Source organism: Staurois parvus, unplaced genomic scaffold (assembly GCF_062004578.1).
Source record: "Staurois parvus isolate SC_StPar_1 unplaced genomic scaffold, SC_StPar_1.0 ptg000186l, whole genome shotgun sequence".
NCBI classification, from domain to species: domain Eukaryota; kingdom Metazoa; phylum Chordata; class Amphibia; order Anura; family Ranidae; genus Staurois; species Staurois parvus.
Genome location: NW_028317982.1, coordinates 7,152,330 through 7,171,892, shown reverse-complemented (window position 1 = coordinate 7,171,892; position 19,563 = coordinate 7,152,330). Strand labels below are relative to the sequence as shown.

At 44.9% G+C, this 19,563-nt stretch overlaps 1 protein-coding gene across 1 annotated transcript in view; it reads right to left on the bottom strand.

Moving 5' to 3' along the window:
* CC2D2A (coiled-coil and C2 domain containing 2A) overlaps positions 1-19,563 on the bottom strand; it is a 153,288-nt gene that overhangs the window by 9,839 nt on the left and 123,886 nt on the right. Inside the window, exons 30-33 of the mRNA XM_089677430.1 lie at positions 14,021-14,110; positions 13,096-13,209; positions 8,785-8,919; positions 3,901-4,023 (exon numbers count right to left, since the gene is read on the bottom strand). Coding sequence (XP_089533556.1) covers positions 3,901-4,023; positions 8,785-8,919; positions 13,096-13,209; positions 14,021-14,110 — 462 coding nt within the window. The remainder of the gene's footprint in view (positions 1-3,900; positions 4,024-8,784; positions 8,920-13,095; positions 13,210-14,020; positions 14,111-19,563) is intronic.

Here is a 19,563-nt window from a genome sequence, read left to right as displayed (position 1 = left end):
TGATCACATGACAGAGCCGGCATCATCAGCTCTTTACAGTGATCGGTGATCCGCTGTGTCCCAAGACACAGCACACTGCCGATCGCCAGGGCGCACAGTTAGAGTGGCAGGACGTCATACGAAGTCCTCCCAGAACGAGAGAACCGCCGCCCTCCTGTCATTACCTTATATGGGTGGGAGGCGGTTAAACCGTTTGGGCATTTTACATTTTCAACTTTGTCCTGCCTAAAAGTCGACTCAACAAGGTGCCTGCTATTACTTTTGTTCGATAGAAGAGACTTTTCTGTACTCCTCTGTAATAGCTTAAAGCAGAACTTTACCCACAAATGTTACTTTCTCCAATCTGCCTCCTCCACCTTACACAACTGGAATTTTTTTGCCATTAAATACCTTTTAATCTTTTTGGCATGGACACACTTCCTGAATCCTCACCTAGGTGAGGATGACATGATCAACCATCTGCTGCCTGGGATGACAGTATTTCAGGGTATTACCATGATATCTTGTGCATTCGCACGCCCGTAGTTTATCATGTGCAAGCTGCCATAGGTCTTTATCATTACCCATAGACTGACACAGTTGCAGTGACATGCACATGCAGGAGGAATTTGTGCATTTATTGATTAGCCAAAAGGTCTCTCTGAGATTCCCTAGACCAGGAAGACCAACGGCATGTCTGCACAAGCTCATGAACTAAGATGGCAGCATAGGAGCACAGCAACGGAGAAGGACTTTTGGCATCAAGGAGAACAACACTGGACTCCATGGATTAGTACGTGTTTTTTAATTTGCATACAGGGACCGTTATTAGGCATCAGAGATAGCATTTTACCCACTTAGTGCCAAATCACATACATGTACAGTTGTGTTCATAAAATAGCAGTGTGTTGAAAAAAGTGAATAAAGCTCAAAATCCTTCTAATAGCTTTTATTTCCATACACACAAATGCATTGGGAACACTACACATTCTATTCCAAATCAAAACATGAAGAAAAATATATCAAATTTGTGTTGTTCCTCTAAACAAATTGAAGAAAAGTGAATATTAGACTGTTCAAAAAAATAGCAGTGTTTGTATTCTTCTTTACAAACTCAAACATTCACTATATAAACTGAAAAATGTTTGAAGATTTTGCTTTCCTTTGAATCACTTAATGAATATTTAGTTGTATAAGCACTGTTTCTGAGAACTGCTGTACATCTGTGTTGCATGGAGTCAACCAACTTCTGGCACCTGTGAACAGGTATTCCAGCCCAGGATGATTGGACTACATTCCACAGTTCTTCTCTATTTCTTGGTTTTGCCTCAGAAACTGCATTTTTTATTTCACCCCACAAGTTTTCTTTTGGATTAAGATCCGGGGATTGGGCTGGCCACTCCATAACGTCAATCTTGTTGGTCTGGAACCAAGATGTTGCACGTTTACTGGTGTGTTTGGGGTCGTTGTCTTGTTGGAACACCCATTTCAAGGGCATTTCCTCTTCAGCATAAGGCAGCATGACCTCTTCAAGTATTCTGATGTATTCAAACTGATCCCTGGTATGCGATACATAGGCCCAACACCGTAGTATGAGAAACATCCCCATATCATGATGCTTGCGCAACCATGCTTCACTGTCTTCACAGTGTACTGTGGCTTGAATTCAGTGTTTGGGGGTCGTCTGACAAACGGTCTCCGGCCACTAGACCCAAAAAGAACAATCTTACTTTCATCAGTCCACAAAATGTTGCGCCATTTCTCTTTAGGCCAGTCAATATGCTCTTTGGCAATTTGTAACCTCTTCAGCACGTCTTTTTTCCAACAGTGGGACTTTGCGGGGGCTTCTTGCAGATAGCTTGGCTTCACATAGGTGTCTTCTAATTGTAACAGTACTCACAGGGAACTTTACACCTTCTTTGATCTTCCTGGAGCTGATTGTTGGCTGAGTCCTTGCCATTTTGGCTATTCTTCTATCCATTCAAATGGTAGTTTTTCGCTTTCTTCCACGTCTTTCAGGTTTTGGTTGCAATTTTAAAGCATTTGCGATCATTTTAACTGAGCAGCCTATCATTTTCTGCACTTCTTTATGTTTTCCCCTCTCCAATCAACTTTTTAATCAAGGTACGCTGTTCTTCTGAACAATGTCTGGAACGACCCATTTTCCTCAGAATTTCAGAGAGAAATGCACTGTAACCAGCATATACAACATTTGCTGCCTTCCTTCCTTAAATAAGGGCAATAATTGCCACCTGTTTTTCAAAGAACGAATGACCTCACTAATAGAACTCCACATTGCTATTATTTTGAACATGTCCCTTTCAATTAGTGATTCAATTACACAGAATCAGCAGCATGCATGTCATGACTGTTGGGTCTGTTGGATTTCTATTACTCTACTACACCTGCTAGTAAATTATTTGCCATGTAGAAATATCATTCCTACCAAAAACAGTGATTGATCAGGTTAGTGATGTCTGACTGCTATTATTTTGAGCACAACTGTACGTCATTTGGCGTTGAGTGGTTGTACTGGTATGATGATTGCAGCTGTAGGCATCATCCCGGTATAATTTTTTTAAGCTGGCAGCCAGCGATTTGTAAAAATCATCCGAAAAATCAGCATTTTCTTCACTTCCAGTTTCCTGGAATTAAACAGCGCCATTTTTAAACAGGGAAAGCATCTGAGCACACCAATCTTGGTGTGATCAGATGCTCTTAGGGCAGAGGAGAGATTGAGGGTCTCATAGACCCCCTATCTCTCTATAAAGAGTACCTGTCACTGCCTATTGCTGTTACAAGGGATGTTTACATTCCTTCTGACAGTAATAAAAGTGAAAAAGCAAAAAAAAAAAAAAAAAAATTAAAGAAACAGTGTAAAAATAAAAATAAATAAATACAAAACTAAATATAACCCAAAATCTGCGCTAAGAGAAATAGACACCAATATGTAGCAGCTGATACCAGGCACCTCAAAACAGTGTTCAAATAAAGTGCAGCACTTAAAACATTTCAAACAGAAATCATGATAAAATTGTGAAAAATAATAAATAATCTCAAAATGTTCATAAGTGAAATATCATATGGTGAGATCAAAGCAGAACAGTCCCCAAATGCTGTGATGAGATCAGAAGCCTTCCAAAGATATCAAATGTGACACCAACCACTTGCATGCAAGGCTTACCAGGAGATATGTGACCCCCTGCTAGGAGTGGTCAATCTGCTCTTTTATGAGATGTTATTGGTGACATCCAGGGAAATGGACGATTAGATCATCCTCTGGACACCCAAGGAAAAGACAGGTAATCCTCCCAAGCCAATCTCCCTGTATATGATGGCTCCAACCACTCCAAAATGAGTTGTAAACCAAAGTCTCACAGCAGCTACTTCTCCTGCAGCTGACTGATCCGCTCCTGAGCCCTGATCACACAGCACAACAGCTCTGCACCTCTGTGACAACCTAGTTGCCAGATATGGGTATAATATTGTGTTTGTATGCATTAAAATTCATTAATTCACCAATTTATTTTATAGTGTCTCTTCCAAAAATGTAAATGTTTGTGGGTTCTAACTTATTTTCGAGCAAAAAACCCCCCAAAAAACGTTTACTTCTAAACAAAAAGTGTCAGAAAAAGGTCTGGTCTTTGAGGGGCAATAATGTAGGGTGAACTGAGCCAATATCTTGGTCTGAGATCTGAAAATCTTTGGACCATAATATCACTTGTTATCGGGCAGAATTAAAGGCAATATATAAGGACTCAATGGTGGTGCTATTTGTTAACCTGCTCCACACTGCAGTATTATTACCAGCTTAGCAATTTTAAGGTGTTATAAACTCAAACTCAAAGAGCTGGAGAAGAGAAGGCTAATGACTAAGAAATGTCTAAGCACAGAGCACTGAAGTTCCGGCTCTGTAAGTACCTGCACACTGGCCAATCCTGGATTTGGATAACTTCTTGAGAAGAAAGCTTTCCACTGGTTGGATCGGCCCGTATCAAAACTTATGCTCATCGGAACATCATATTGCTGTATATTAAACCAGATCTAAATAAAAAGCACACCAAAAATCTGATCAACAAATCAACATAACAGCAGACCTCTAACCCAATTCCCAATTCTTACAAATGCTCAATTTTTTTTTTTTTTTAACATCCAGGATCAGTGATACGTACAAAAACAGTACAAGGCAATACATAGCAGAAACAGTATCTAAGCACAAGTAACAGGAGATACATTTCAAGGCAGTGCAACCATTCAAGTGTAGAAGGGCAGGATTCATATAAAGAGGGAGGGAAGAAAAAAAAACAAAAAACAAAAAAAAAACTCCCAGAGAAGGTATTAAAGTACACTGTCAAGGTCAATGCAACCAATTTAAACAAAACAAGAACAAGATAACCTGTTTATTGTGCCATCCATGGCTGCCAAAACCTTATATTTTCCAGGACAACCCTTATTAATATAGATTAATTTGTACATAGGTAACACTGCATTAATGGAAGCTTCCCACAAAGCTACCGAGGGGGGTGGGTGAGGGAGGTCCAATTATGCAGTATCTCCTTTTTTAGATCGTACAATAGGTAAGAAAGGAGCAATTTAGTACAGCGAGGCCTTTGCTCATTGTCCTGTATACCCAATAATGCAAGCTCAGGGGAAACGAGAGGGACAGCTGTAGATGGACATTGATTCAGGTTGATACAGGTGAACACCTTCGTTCAGAATTGCCCCACTCTAGGACAGGCCCAGAACAGATATGGAAATAAGTGCCTTCACATGTATGACAGCAGGGAGAGGCAGCAGATCTCCGTGGGTAGATTCTGTACAGTCTCTGTGCAAAAATTTGTCTGTATCAGTTTATACCTGGAGGAGAAAACCAACTTGGAGCTTTCCTCAAAACACTCCTCCCAGGACTCCCTATCCACAGTGGGAATATCCTCCTGCTACTTATCCACGGCTTATCCATGTTGGGAGAATCCACACTGAGGAGAGCCAAATAGAAGGAGGAAAGGGGTTTAGAAAGGGACTCCTGCGCAAGAAGATCTTCTGTTGGATCAGTCTCCAGTCTAGGGAGAGTAAGAAACTGTGCTCGCGCCACATGGTGCAATTGGTAGTATCTAAAGTACATCCAACTAGGCAATCTGTGTTTGGTAGAAAGTTCCCTGAAAGATAGCAAAGTACCAATAGGCATGATGTCTCTAGGTGTCCTAACACTGTAACGAGTCCACACCTGAGGGTCTGGCAACTGTTACAAATGGGATAAAGATGGACTGCCCCACAATGGACAATATAGGGACCATGGATTGGGTTGTAGAAAGCGTTTCCTAGTTGCAGTCCAACCATGAAGCATAACCCTAGTAGGGAGTGAAAGGTAAGCATAGGCCCGATGCAGTTCCATAAGGGAACCCAACAGGGCCTACCATTCTTATCCCCATACTCAAACACCCTCTGAGCTGTAGCAAGAAGGGGTTTTTTAGTCAAATCAACTTTGAGTAACAATATCTCCCTCAAGGCTTGTTGCCAAGATAGATAGTGGTCACGGTCAGGATGTTCAACATAGTCTGCCTCCCGCTGCTGCGCCTTAACCTCCAATTGTTCCAGAGACTGCACAGAAGATCTCTTTACATTGGCTATACGAGAGGTATATTCACCTCTAACCCAAGTCTTAAAATGCATCCCACACTGTCAGAGGGCCAGTGGAACGTTCGGTATTCAGCCAGTATTCACAAAGGTCTTCAGGTATAGATTCCTGGACCACTGGGTCCATGAGCCAATATCTAGATAGCCTTCACAGTCCCCGTTATAAATATAAGTACGGTATCGCCTACCACTAAACTAACCCAAATATCCTTTCAAATACTAGAGAAAAATACTTCCACCCTTGAAAATGCAAATCATTACACAAAAGATCTAGTATGTCCAATAACTCCACACCATAAACCCAAGTGCTAAACTAAAAACTACAAATCCCAAAACAAAGTACAATGTCCAAAATAGAAAATTATCCGTGTAACATCACTCAAAAATCAAATAAAATCACTGCAACAAAATAAGTGTCCAACATCCAGCTTGTCAAATTCTTTGGTGCCGAGTCCCTCCACTGGCTCTTAGAGGACAGCAAATGCCTCAAAAGAAAGAAAAAAACTACATACAGCGAGAGGTTTATGGTGTGGAGGTATTGGACAAACTAGATCTTTTGTTTAATGCTCCGTCCCCAGCCTCCATCTGCAGTCAAACGTAGGGAGATAATGATCGGGGCATGATCTGAGATGCCCTTGGCCAGGATCTCAGCAGAGAGCACCAGCCGCAGAACTGAGGAGGAGGCAAATACCAGATCTAAACCAGGTAGAGATCGATGAGTGGTAGAATGACAGGTATATTCATGGTCTGAAGGATGGAAGTTCTGTCAAACATTGATCAAAGCAAAAAGTAGAGGCCCATTGGGAAGGCCCGGGGTCCAGGCAGTAGAAGACGGGAATCTATCAAGGTCCCGTGAGGGCACCAAAAATTAAAAACACCAGCAATCAATACATTAACAACACCATATTGAGCTATCAATTACATAAGCGTATATAGGAGAGAAACATCAGCAGGTGGAGGTAAATAAAGACCAGCTATCACAAATTCAATATCTGCAATTAAAGCATGGAGTACATACCTGTCCCCCTGGATCAATCTTTACCTCCATGAGCTTAAATGGTAAGGACCTGTGTATCAAAACGCTAATCCCCCTTGCATAGTTGGCATGTAGCATGGTAATGGGCACCCACCCAGGCCTTTCTAAGGCTCAGTATACGAGAACCCATGAGGTGACTCTCTGGCAGGATACAGACATGGGGGTGAAGTCTGCAGACGTAGGAAGATACCAGAGATCTCTTCATGGCTGAATTAAGACTATGGACATTCCATGAGACAGAGTTAACTTAGCCATATCGTGGGGGTGGTATATGAATGAAAAGTATTAAAAGGCACAGAGGATCCAGTTATAGGTCCCACAGTAGAGTGGGGGGTAGAACTTCCCGGCCCAAATATCATACCAATCACACAGAATTGGTGCGCTATAGCCCTGAAAGGTAGCCTTTCTTAAAACACATTGTTAAAATCATACAGTCCCAAAAAAGGTCAGCAACGACCAACCCCCCACCCCGCATCACCCAGAACTCTTGAAGATGCTTGGATCCAATAACATGCTCTGAAGGAGCCAAACTAAGTGGAAGATGTGGGCATAAGTCCGGACACCAACCAAAGCAGAGTATCAAACTTCACTGCTCTATGAAGATGCTGGAATGTCTAAGGCAACGTGAGTCACAGTCTCCTAGACCATGCCAGGGGCACAAACTTAAGGTCTCCACAGGAAGGCACAAATGCAACAGGTGAAGTATATGTAACTGTTCACAAAGACAACGCCCCCTGATGGTAAGAAAAAGTGCAGTCGAGTGACAGAGATAATCATAGGCAACAAGATCAGGAGTTCCTAGGCTTGACAGTGGGGTGATAGCGCCTCACAGTTGGCAAACACACTCTGTAAACAGGAGGCTCAGGCAAATCAAGCTGACAGGGAGGACGTTCATCTCTGTAGAGGCAGTTATTCCAGCCAGCATCTTTATAAGCAGTGAAGAAGCGTACAGTCTTTCCATCAATCACATGCAGTTTAGTAATAAAAAGCACACTATATTTGATGCCCTTGGCCCGCATAGCAGCCTTGACCAAATCAAATGACAAACGCAGCTTCTGGGTTTCCACAGTATAATCTGGGAATAGCAGAAATTTAGTGTTGTGGTAGAACAGATCACCAGATGCTCAGGCAACCCGGAGGAGTTCATCCACATCACTATTATTCAGCAACCGGAAGATGAATGTGCGTGGCGGGGAACCCTCCGGGCCAGGCCTAGGTGGTATACGGTGTGTCCGCTCTACAGTGAACTATGGGGAGAGCTGGGCCATAGGCAGCAAGGATCGGAACAGCTCTTCCACAAATACAGAGGGATTCTTACCCTCTGGGAGCCCCATGGTCCATAGATTGTTACGTCTGCTGCGGTTCTCTGCATCCTCCGTCCTGTACTCCAGGGCCCTGATTTTTGTTTGTAGGGAACGGAGAGAGGTGGTGTGCTCCCACACTACATCCTCCACATGGCTAATCTCCTGCTCAGCATTGGCAAGACGGGAGAAGATCTTGTCAAAGTCTTGACGAATCAACCCGACATCCATCTGAACCGCCGCAATCTTGGAGGTCAGTACTGCCTGGCAGGTGGAAATAGCCGCCATCACCTCAGGAATGCCCAGCGGCGAAGGGACAACGGCATCCCAATGGTCAGTCTGGGATGCCATGTTGGTGAAGCGTACCTGCGAGCCACCACTAGAGGGTTCAGACTGGCCGTGACTGCTGCAGATGGGGGGAACTGAAGTTCCTTACCCCCTTTTGGGCGCCCAGAAGACTTATAAGGCATCCGAGGCTCAGAGCCCACCACTCAGGAGCCAATAAGTCCAGGATAGGATAGGATAAAAGAAGGATCGTTGTCCAGCAGAGCTCTGAAAAGTACGTCCTCTCAGACCACCATCATGGCCATGCCCAAACATGCTCTTTCAGAGTGAGGCAATTTAGTTTCTAGACAACACGGACAGATCTTCTTTCAAATTACTTTTATTTATAAAGGGTAAATACTAAAAAAGGGTATAAAAAAAAAAAAAAGCAAAAAAAGAAATCAATTGAACATACCGTCCTATGCATAGAGAAGAGTCCCAGTCAGAAAAGCTTACAATCTAAATCCCTTTACAAGCAACAGAACAGAATGTTTAACTGCATATACTTACATTGTCTGCACTGACCAGGCAGCCGACACTTTGCAGTGGACAGAATGTGTCATACTGACCATAGAAGCAACCATTGCTTGGATTCCATATGATGTATTGGTTCTGTTCCAGTGTTAGTACATAAGTAGTGGGACCCTTTAAAGGAAAGAGGAACTCTTTAGACACATGGATAAGTTCAGGTTTACCTCTAAGGCCTCATTAGCACAGGCAAAAAGGGTCCTCCTGCGGATTCTTGTGGCAAGTATGCTGCAGATACTTTGGACTACCTGGAACCCCAGCCACATCAGCAGTGGCTGCTCAGCCTGTACATACAGCGGGTAAAATAAGCATTGAACACGTCACAATTTATCTAGGTAAACATATTTCTAAAGGTGCTATAGATATGAAATTTTCACCACACCTTGGTAACAACCCATGCAATCCATACATGCAAAAAAACCCCAAAACAAAAAGGTAAAGAAATTAAGTTATGTGTAATAAAATGTAATGACACAGGGAAAAAGTATTGAACACATGAAGAAAGGGAGGTGAAAAAGGCATGGAAAGCCAAGATACCAGCTGAAATCAATCAGTAATTAGGAAGCAATCCTGCCCTTTATCAAGGAAAATTAATATTAGTCGGTTCAGTCTCAACTGATGGCCTATAAAAAGTCTTATTACCAAGATGTCACACAAAACAATCTCATGATGGGTAAAAGCAAAGAGCGTTCTCAAGACCCTTGTAACCTTATTGTTGCAAAACATACTGATGGCATTGGTCATAGAAGAATTTCTAAACTTCCGAATGTTCCAATAAGCACTGTTGGGGCCATAATCTGGAAGTGGAAAGAACAGAATTTCACCATAAACTGGCCAAGACCAGGTGCTCCTCACAAAATTTCTGACATAGGAGTGAAAGAATATTTGTCCAAGAGCCAAGAAAAACTTGTGGAGAACTTCAGAAAGACCTGGAGTTAGCAGGTACAATTGTTTCAAAGAAAATAATAAGTAATGCACTCAACCACCATGACCTGTATGCATGCTCACCACACAAGACTCCACTGCTGAAGAAAAAGCATGTTGAAGCTTGTTTAACGTTTGCTGCACAACATGTAGACAAGCCTGTGGAATACTAGGAGAATATAGTCTGGTCAGATGAGACCAAAATCAAACTCTTTGGATGCCATAATACACACCATGTTTGGAGGTCAAATGGCATTGCACATCACCCCAAAACACCATACCAACAAAGAAATTTGGAGGTGGGAACCACCATGGTGTGGGGCTGTATTTTAGCATATGGTACTGGCAAACTCCATATCACTGAAGGAAGGATGAATGGAAAAATGTACCAAGACATTCTTGATAAAAATCTGCTGCCATATACCAGGATGATGAAGACGAAACGAGGGTGGACATTTCAGCAAAACAATGATCCCAAACACAAAGCCAAGGAAACGCATAATTGGTTTCAAAGAAGGAAAATAAAGCTGCTAGTATGGCCCAGCCAATCACCTGACTTGAATCCAATAGAAAATCTATGGAAAGGACTAAAGATCATAGACTAGGCCCACGAAACCTTTAAGATTTGAAGACTGTGTGGAAGAATGGGCCAAAATCACACCTGAGCAATGCATGCGACTAGTTTCTCCATGCAGGAGGCATCTTGAAGCTGTCATTACCAACAAAGGATTTTGTACAAAGTATTAAAATACATTTCAGTTAGCGTGTTCAATACTTTTTCCCTGTGTCATTCCATTTTATCACACAACTTAATTTCTGAACGTATTTGTTTTGGTTTGTTTGGACTGTATGGGTTATTACCAACGTGTGGTAAAAATTTCATGTTAATAGCACCTTTAGAAATATATTTAGTGAAAAAAATGGTGATGTGTTCAATACTTATTTTAACCGCTGTATGAATAGTAGCATCCAGCGGTTAACTGCAGTTAGGGACAGATGTTAGTCTCTGCATGCAACCTATCTGCCTCTGGGGCAAACATTTTTCCCTAACTGCAGGTAACCACTGGATGTTCAGATACATACATGTACTGTAGATGCTTATAGCAGTAAAGAGCCATGACTCCTGTCAGCCTGCCTTTTAGTTGTACAGGCTGAGAAACTGCAGCTGATCAGAACACCTGAAATCCCAGTTGAATATATCTGCAGTACATCTGCTGCAAGAATCCACAGAGGTGCACTTTTTGTCTTTGTGAACAAAGCCTCATAGGAAATGTGCAAAGCTACCATGAGATATTTAACATACTAGATAAACACAAAAGGTTACAGCCAGACAAAAAAACAGAAGTCATTAATAAGTCGTAAGAAGTACTATAGATCTGTATCGTGTTTCTAAATGCAGTCTTGCAAAACAGCCAATGACTCATCTCCAAAGCCCCTGAAACCCGTTAATAATGTGCTTTGTGGACAGCACTAATTTCAGCAGCATGCATCACCTGAGCAGAGGACATGCCCAGATGTAATGCTTGCAAATGAATTCAAACACTGGAAATCAAAGTGTAAATCTCATTACAGGTTCTGCATCTAGAAGAAGTGGAGTGTTTTGTGCTGAGTGAAGATCAGCCAGGAAGACAATCCACTACTCTTACAGTTAATGTGAATATTGTCTGTTAATATATTACTAGAGGTTTAAGCAAGAAAAGTAATTTTTGCTTTTACAGTGCCTTGAAAAAAAGAATTCACACCCCTTGAATTTTTCCACATTTTGTCATGTTACAACCAAAACGTAAATGTCTTTTATTGGGATTTTATGTGATAGACCGACACAAAGTGGCACAGAATTGTGACGTGGAAGGAAAATGAGAAATGGTTTTTCAAAATTATTTACAAATAAATATGTGAAAAGTGTGGAGTGCATTTGTATTCAGCTCCCCTGAGTCAATACTTTGTAGAAGCACCTTTTGCTGCAATTACAGGTGCAAGTCTTTGTGGGGATGTCTCTACCAGCTTTGCACATCTAGAGTGAAATTTTTGCCCATTCTTCTTTGCAAAATAGCTCAAGCTCTGTCAGATTGGATGGAGAGTGTCTGTGAACAGCAATTTTCAAGTCTTGCCACAGATTCTCAATTGGATTTAGGTCTGGACTTTGACTGGACCATTCTAACACATGAATATGCTTTGATCTAAACCATTCCTTTGTAGCTCTGGCTGTATTTTCAGGGTCATTGTCCTGCTGGAAGGTGAACCTCCAAAATGTCAAGTCTTTTGCAGACTCTAACAGGTTTTCTTCTAAGATTGCCCTGTATTTGGCTCCATCCATCTTCCCATCATCTCTGACCAGCTTCCTTGTTCTAGCTGAAGAAAAGCATCCCTACAACATGATGCTGCCGCCACCATGTTTCACGGTGGGGATTGTGTGTGCAGGGTGATGCGCAGTGTTAGTTTTCCGCCACACATAGCATTTTGCTTTAACGCCAAAAAGTTCAATTTTGGTATCATCTGACCAGAGCACCTTCTTCCACGTTTGCCGTGTCCCCCACATGGCTTCTCGCAAACTGCAAACGGGACTTCCTAATGCGTTCTTTCAGCAATGGCTTTCTTCTTGCTATTCTTCCATAAAGGCCAGATTTGTGGAGTGCACAACTAATAGTTGTCCTGTGGACAGATTCTCCCGCCTGAGCTGTGGATTTCTGCAGCTCCTCCACAGTTACCATGGGCCTCTTGGGTGCTTCTCTGATTAATGCTCTCCTTGCCTGGCTTGTCCGTTTAGGTGGACGGCAAAGTCTTGGTAGGTTTGCAGTTGTGGCATACTCTTTCCATTTTCGGATGATGGATTGAACAGTGCTCCGTGAGATGTTCAAAGCTTGGGATATTATTTTATAACCTAACCGTGCTTTAAACTTCTCCACTACTTTATCGCTGACCTGTCTGGTGTATTCCTTGGCCTTCATGATGCCTTTTTTTCTCCAACAAACCTCTGAGGGCTTCAAAGAACAGCTGTATTAAAACTGAGATTAAATTACACACAGGTGGACTATATATACTAATTAGGCAACTTCTAAAGGCAACTGGTGCCACTAGATTTTAGTTAGGAGTATCAGAGTAATAGAGGCTGAATACAAATGCACGCCACACTTTTCATATATTTATTTGTAAAAAATTGTGAAAAACATGGATAATTTTCCTTCCACTTCACAATTATGTGCCACTTTGTGTTGGTCTATCAAATAAATCAAAATAAAATACATTTAAGTTTTTGGTTGTAACATGACAAAATGTGGAAAGTTTCAAGGGGTATGAATACTTTTTCAAGGCACTGTAATCTATCAAACAACAGTAATACACTGCCGACTTCAGTGTTACAGGGCAGACCTCTGGGATGGCATTTCCGATGATAAGCCACGCCTTCTTTCCCATCGCCAGAAAATAATTACACAGTAGAACTGCATGTTCTTCTTCATCTCCCGCCAGGAGGTCAAGGAATTGCTGATTAAGAGAAAAAAAAGAGGAAAGGCTACATAAGTCTGTGTTGTTTTAGGAATTTATAGAAAACACACCCTGTGACTCCCTTCAGTAAGGTAAAAATCTAAGTACAGTTTATTCTTAGATGGATTTGAATGTATTGTTAAATGAGGACAATTAAGTTACATATTGTTAACGAGCAGGAAATGGACTATAAAACAAGCTCTCACTGACCTCTGCAGTTACAGGGCCTTTGGAGCAATTCATCCTCACATTTCACACTTACAGCACTTAAGTCTTTCTCAAAGCCAGCTCAGCTCATCTTGCTCCCTCCTCCGCCACATCAGTGACTTGGCAGACTTCTGATCTCTAATGTAAACACTAAGTAGGAACCCTGGGGGAAAGAGGGCAGGGGGCACTGAGCTGCTGAGAGAATGACTTCAGTGCTTCTGCTGTGAACTTTGAGGATTAATTTCTCCACAGTGCCTTCAGCTAGAGAGGTCAGTGAGCTTTTGTTTTAAAGCTCATTTACTGCTTTTGTAATGTAAATATTTGAATATTTATAGTCTATCAACAGGTAACCTTTAAGAGGAACCTGTTCAGATAAAAATATGGGAGCTGTTATTACTGATGGATTTTAGAGGTGCAAGGCACCATAGTTGATATCCTCATTCTTCTTTCATGTCTGACCCAAAAATCAGACACATATACATATATATATATATATATATATATATATATATCTCAAGTGTCTTTGATATTTTTAAATGCTTGTTCCAGGTTAGTAGACACCAAGTACAGCAAAGGGTTATTCATGCATGCCACGTGTACTCACATCTGACGTGCTCCATAAATTACAAATTCCTGTGAATGACACATTGTCCGGTAGGAAGGGTATAAGGGATACATAACGTGACACGAGTTCCTAAAGACACAACAGAAAACTTCAAGTACTTTACACAACCAGCACAATGTGCAAATATTCATTAAAGTGCAAGTTAATGGTATACTTTCCTATTAATTACTATATGTATGTATATAGCACCTACAATTTATGAAGTGCTTTACTTACTGTACATTCACATCATTTCTTGCCCCCAATGAACAATGAACTTTAATATCCTAGGTCACTATTTCACAGGTGTATATATACCCACCAGGACTAATTTAGACAGGATCCAATTAATCTACCAGCATGTCTTTGGAGTGTGGGAGGAAACAGGAGTACCTGGAGGAAAACCATGCAAGAACAGGGAGAACACGCAAACTCCATTTAGATAGTGTCCTGACAGGGATGTGAACTGGGAACCAGATGCTAAGCCACTGTGCATCTCAAGATAAACATAGATGCTGCCATTGCTTAATTTGTTCTGAACGTTGCTAGTTGCCTGGCTATTATGCTGACCCTACCTGTCAGGGATCCCCTCGATCCCCGCCGCGTTGGTCCCGGCGCAGGCGCAGTATGCCGCCCGGCGCAGGGACTCGAGCACTGGTTCCGGGCCGGCCGCGGCGTTCGAGTTCGCGCATGCGCAGTAGAAGCCGCGGCCGCCCGCTGGGCACCAATGGCAGCGCAGGGCGGGATATTTAAACGACCCTGAGCTGTCATTCAGTGCCTTCTGGTCTTTCCTGCATTCTGAATCCTGTGAACCTGTACCCTGTAAGTTATTGACCCGGATTGAACCTGACCTTGCTGTTTTCGCCTGTTCTGACCCTTGCTTTGCCTGACCTCTCTCCTGAATGCCCCCTATTGGATTTGACCTGCTGTTGCTGACCTGGCGTGTGACCCGACCATTCTATGCCCGCTGCCTTGTACCTTGCCGCCCTCTCTGTTACCGACCCGGCCCATCTGACCCTGCTCATCCATCCATCCATCCCGTGCAGTGGGGTCTTCTGACCTCCTCACATCAGACTCTTCCCCGTGGGAGCCCCTTGCGCATACTACTACCACTGACGGACGCACCCGGTAGTCACGACCTGGTCTCAGGGAGCTCCAAGTCCATCCCCACCATCAGGGGCCCTGGTGAACAAGCACCCTGGGACTTAGACTCCGTGCGCTGGGGACGCCTATTCAGTGGAGTGCTAGTAGTACCGCCGGGCGGTCCCTTACAGTACCAGAAGGCCATGACTGAGTCTAGAGGAGGTTCCTCGCCGCTGGAGGAGATCTGCAGGCACCTATCCAATTTGACACAGGCCGTATCGGCCCTGCAGGATAGATGTCAGCAGATTGAAACTCAATTCCAGGCCTGCACTATATCCGTTCCTGCCCCACAGGCCGCGGTCCCCACACCTCCAGCAGCCCCTGTGCTGGTGTCTGGGGCACTCGCACCACTCCCGGCGGCCGACCCCCGAGTACCCTTACCAGAACGTTTCCACGGGGACCGCACACGGTTCAGAGCATTCCGCGAGTCCTGCCTCCTCTATTTTGAGCTACAACCCCGAACCTTCGTGACTGAATCCGTGAAGGTGGGGTTCGTCATATCCCTCCTGCAGGGTGAACCCCAAGACTGGGCCCATCGATTACGGGGAAAAAATGACCCTCACCTTGGTTCGGTTGACAGTTTTTTTGATGCTATGGCCATCCTTTATGATGACCCGCAGCGGGCAGCTTCTGCTGAAGCTACTCTGTACACACTCCGGCAAGGCCGCCGAGCGGCGGAGGAGTACGCATCTGAATTTAGGCGGTGGATGGGGGATACTCGCTGGAACGAGTTCGCACTCCTGCATCAGTTCCGTGTTGGCCTATCAGACGGCCTGAAAGACGAGCTCGCCCGGGTGGAGGTACCTGAGACTTTAGAGGACCTAATAGCACTGACCATTAAAATTGACCGTAGACTGCGGGAACGCAGGTTTGAGAGGTCCGGCCAGGGTCATGGAAATCCCTGGGGATCATTTCAGGGTCCCAGTCAAACACCTAGGCCAGTCATCCAAAACCGGCCACCTGGAGACAACCCCGAACCCATGCAGCTCGGCCTGGCACGGCCTAAACTATCCCCAGAGGAACATCTGCGCAGACGATCCCAGAACCTGTGCCTCTATTGTGGAGAAGCTGGTCATATGGCGCGTTCCTGCCCGCAGAAACTGAGTAAGTGCACCTCTTCTTCCTTATCCCTTGGCAATGTTGGTCCATCCCAATACTTAGTGGTGCCCCTTTCCTTTCAGCTTCCAGAAAGGACCGTGGAAGTATCGGCCATAATTGACTCTGGGGCATGCAGCTGCTTCGTGGATATTAATTTTGCTCACCAGCAGGGTATTCCCCTTCAATTGAAACAAAAGGGGTTCAATATTTATTTGGCCGACGGTTCCCGAATAAAATCGGGGGTAGTGAACCAGGAAACCCCCTCCATCACCACTGTCATTGCCGGCCAGCACCAGGAACTCCTCCGCCTGGATGCTATAGCTTCACCCCTCTTCCCAGTCATTCTGGGGCTCCCATGGTTACGGGCCCATAACCCCCAGATTGACTGGGAAACCGGAGTAATCACGTTCCCTTCCCCATACTGTCGGATATACTGCCGCACTTCGGGCCCGGGGACCCCCCAAATCCTCCTGTGCTCTGAGGTGGAAGCTGAATTAAAACAAGTAATCCCTGCGGCCTACCATGGGTTTCTAGATGTGTTCAGCAAACGGGGAGCCGATACTCTACCCCCCCACCGCCCTTATGACTGCCCCATTGACCTGTTACCCGGCTCAGAAATTCCTTTTGGGCGAATCTTCCCCCTTTCAGAGCCCGAATTGGGGGCCCTAAAGGAATATATCGAGGACAGCCTCCAGAAGGGGTTCATCCGCCACTCCACTTCACCGGCGGGGGCGGGAATCTTCTTTGTTGAAAAGAAGGACAAAACCTTAAGGCCATGTATCGATTACAGGGAATTGAACAGGGTCACGATAAAAAACCGTTACCCACTACCGTTAGTACCTGAACTGTTCCAAAGTTTAAAGTCAGCAGTAGTTTTTACCAAGCTGGATCTGAGGGGGGCGTACAACTTGATTCGCATAAGGGAGGGGGACGAGTGGAAGACGGCCTTCCGCACCCGCTTCGGTCATTTTGAATATCTGGTCATGCCGTTCGGGTTGTGTAATGCTCCGGCCACGTTTCAACATTTTGTAAATGATATTTTTAGGGATTTTCTGGATGTCTTTGTGATCGTTTATTTAGACGACATTCTGATTTTTTCCCCGTCTCTGGGGGAACACAGAATACATGTAGCAAGAGTATTGGGGCGGCTGCGGCAGCATGGGTTGTACGCCAAGGCAGAAAAATGTTGTTTTGAACAATCCAGCATTGCCTTCTTGGGCCTGATTATCTCCACCGCGGGGGTCGCGATGGATCCCCAGAAGGTCGCTGCAATACTGGATTGGCCTGAACCCACAGACAGGAAAGGCGTCCAGCGATTCATCGGCTTTGCAAATTTTTACCGGAAGTTCATCAAGAACTTCTCGGGTCTGGTCTCCCCCATTACTCAGCTAACCAAGCTGGGGACCCGATTCAGATGGACACCAGAAGCGCAGGAAGCTTTCGATGCCTTAAAGAAGCTGTTCACTTCGGCACCCATTTTGGGTCACCCAGACGCCGCTCTGCCCTACATCTTGGAGGTAGATGCATCGGAGAATGCGGTAGGCTCCATCCTCTCCCAACGAAAAGGCACCAAGGAACTGCTCCACCCGGTAGCGTTCTTCTCACGGAAACTGACCCCAGCGGAGAGGAACTATGATATCGGTGACCGTGAGCTACTAGCGATCAAAACGGCGTTAGAGGAATGGAGGTACCTGCTGGAAGGTGCGGTGCACCCCATCTTAATATTTACTGACCATAAGAACTTAGAGTATCTGAGAACTGCCAAGCGTCTACGCCCGCGACAGGCGAGATGGGCACTATTCTTTTCAAGATTCAACTTCCATATTACGTACCGGCCGGGATCAAAGAACACTAAGCCGGATGCGTTATCACGGATGTACGAAGACGCCAAGGAGACCCCAGTACCTGACACCATCCTATCCTCGGGTAACTTCTTGGTCCTTCAGTCGGACCTTCGTTCCAGGCTAATGGAGGCATCCACAAACTTCTCTACCCCAGGCGGAGGGCCACTCCAGAACAAGGGGGGACTCCTATGGAGGGAAGATCGAATTGTGGTGCCGGAAGAAGCTCGAACCCTGGTCTTGGGGCATTGCCACGACCACCCAATGGCGGGGCACTTTGGCCCAGAAAAGACCCTGGAACTTCTCCGACGCTCATTCTGGTGGCCAGACATGGCTAAAGATTGTAAGGGCTATGTCAGGTCCTGTGTCACCTGCCAGAAGAACAAGCCCTCAAGAAACAAGGTTTGGGGTCTGCTGCGACCCTTACCTATTCCTGAACGGCCTTGGCAAAAGATCTCACTAGACTTTATAGTCGAGCTTCCGCCATCCCGAGACCACACGGCAATCCTGGTAGTCGTGGACCGCTTGTCCAAGATGGCCCACTTCATCCCGTTGAAGAAGACCCCCTCGGCGGCCGAGACCGCGCGAGTCTTCATTCGTGAGGTAGTCAGGTTGCATGGGGTCCCCGAAGACATTGTCTCGGACCGAGGGGTCCAGTTCACGTCCAGATTCTGGAGAGCACTGTGCAAAGCCCTGGACATCAAATTATCTCTCTCTTCTGCGTTCCACCCTCAAACTAACGGTCAAACCGAAAGGACCAATCAGACCTTAGAGCAATATTTGAGATGCTATACCTCATTTACTCAAGATGACTGGCTGCCACTTCTTCCTTTAGCGGAATTTGCGTATAACAACGCCCGCCACTCAGCAACAGGGCAGTCCCCGTTCTTCGCCAACTATGGCTTTCACCCAGTCTTCCTCCCGGATTTGGTGTCGGAATGCCCAGTACCAGCAACACAAGATGTGGTAACGTTCTTCGCTGCGAACAATGAGAAGCTTCAAGTGGCCATCAGTCGGGCCCAGGAAGACTACAGGAAAGCATTCAACAGGAAACGGAGAGGAGATCTGGTATTGCGGCCTGGGGAGAAGGTTTGGCTGGCGACGTCCAATCTAAAGATGCTTTGCCCATCGAAGAAATTGGGACCCAAATTTATAGGCCCCTTCTGCATTAAACGGATGGTTAACGAAGTAGCCTATGAACTCGCCCTCCCTGACACGCTCAAGATCCACCCGGTCTTTCATGTGTCCCTTCTGAAGCCTGTGGTCCCAGATGCCTTCCCTGACCGGGAATCTAGACCCCCGGAAGCGGTAACGGTCGAAGGAGAAGAAGAATTTGAGGTTGAAACAATCCTGAAGTGTCGAAGGAGGGGAGGCCAGACCCAATTCCTTATCAAATGGAAGGGCTATGGTCCTGAGGACAATTCTTGGGAACCAGCCCATAATGTCCATGCACCCAGACTT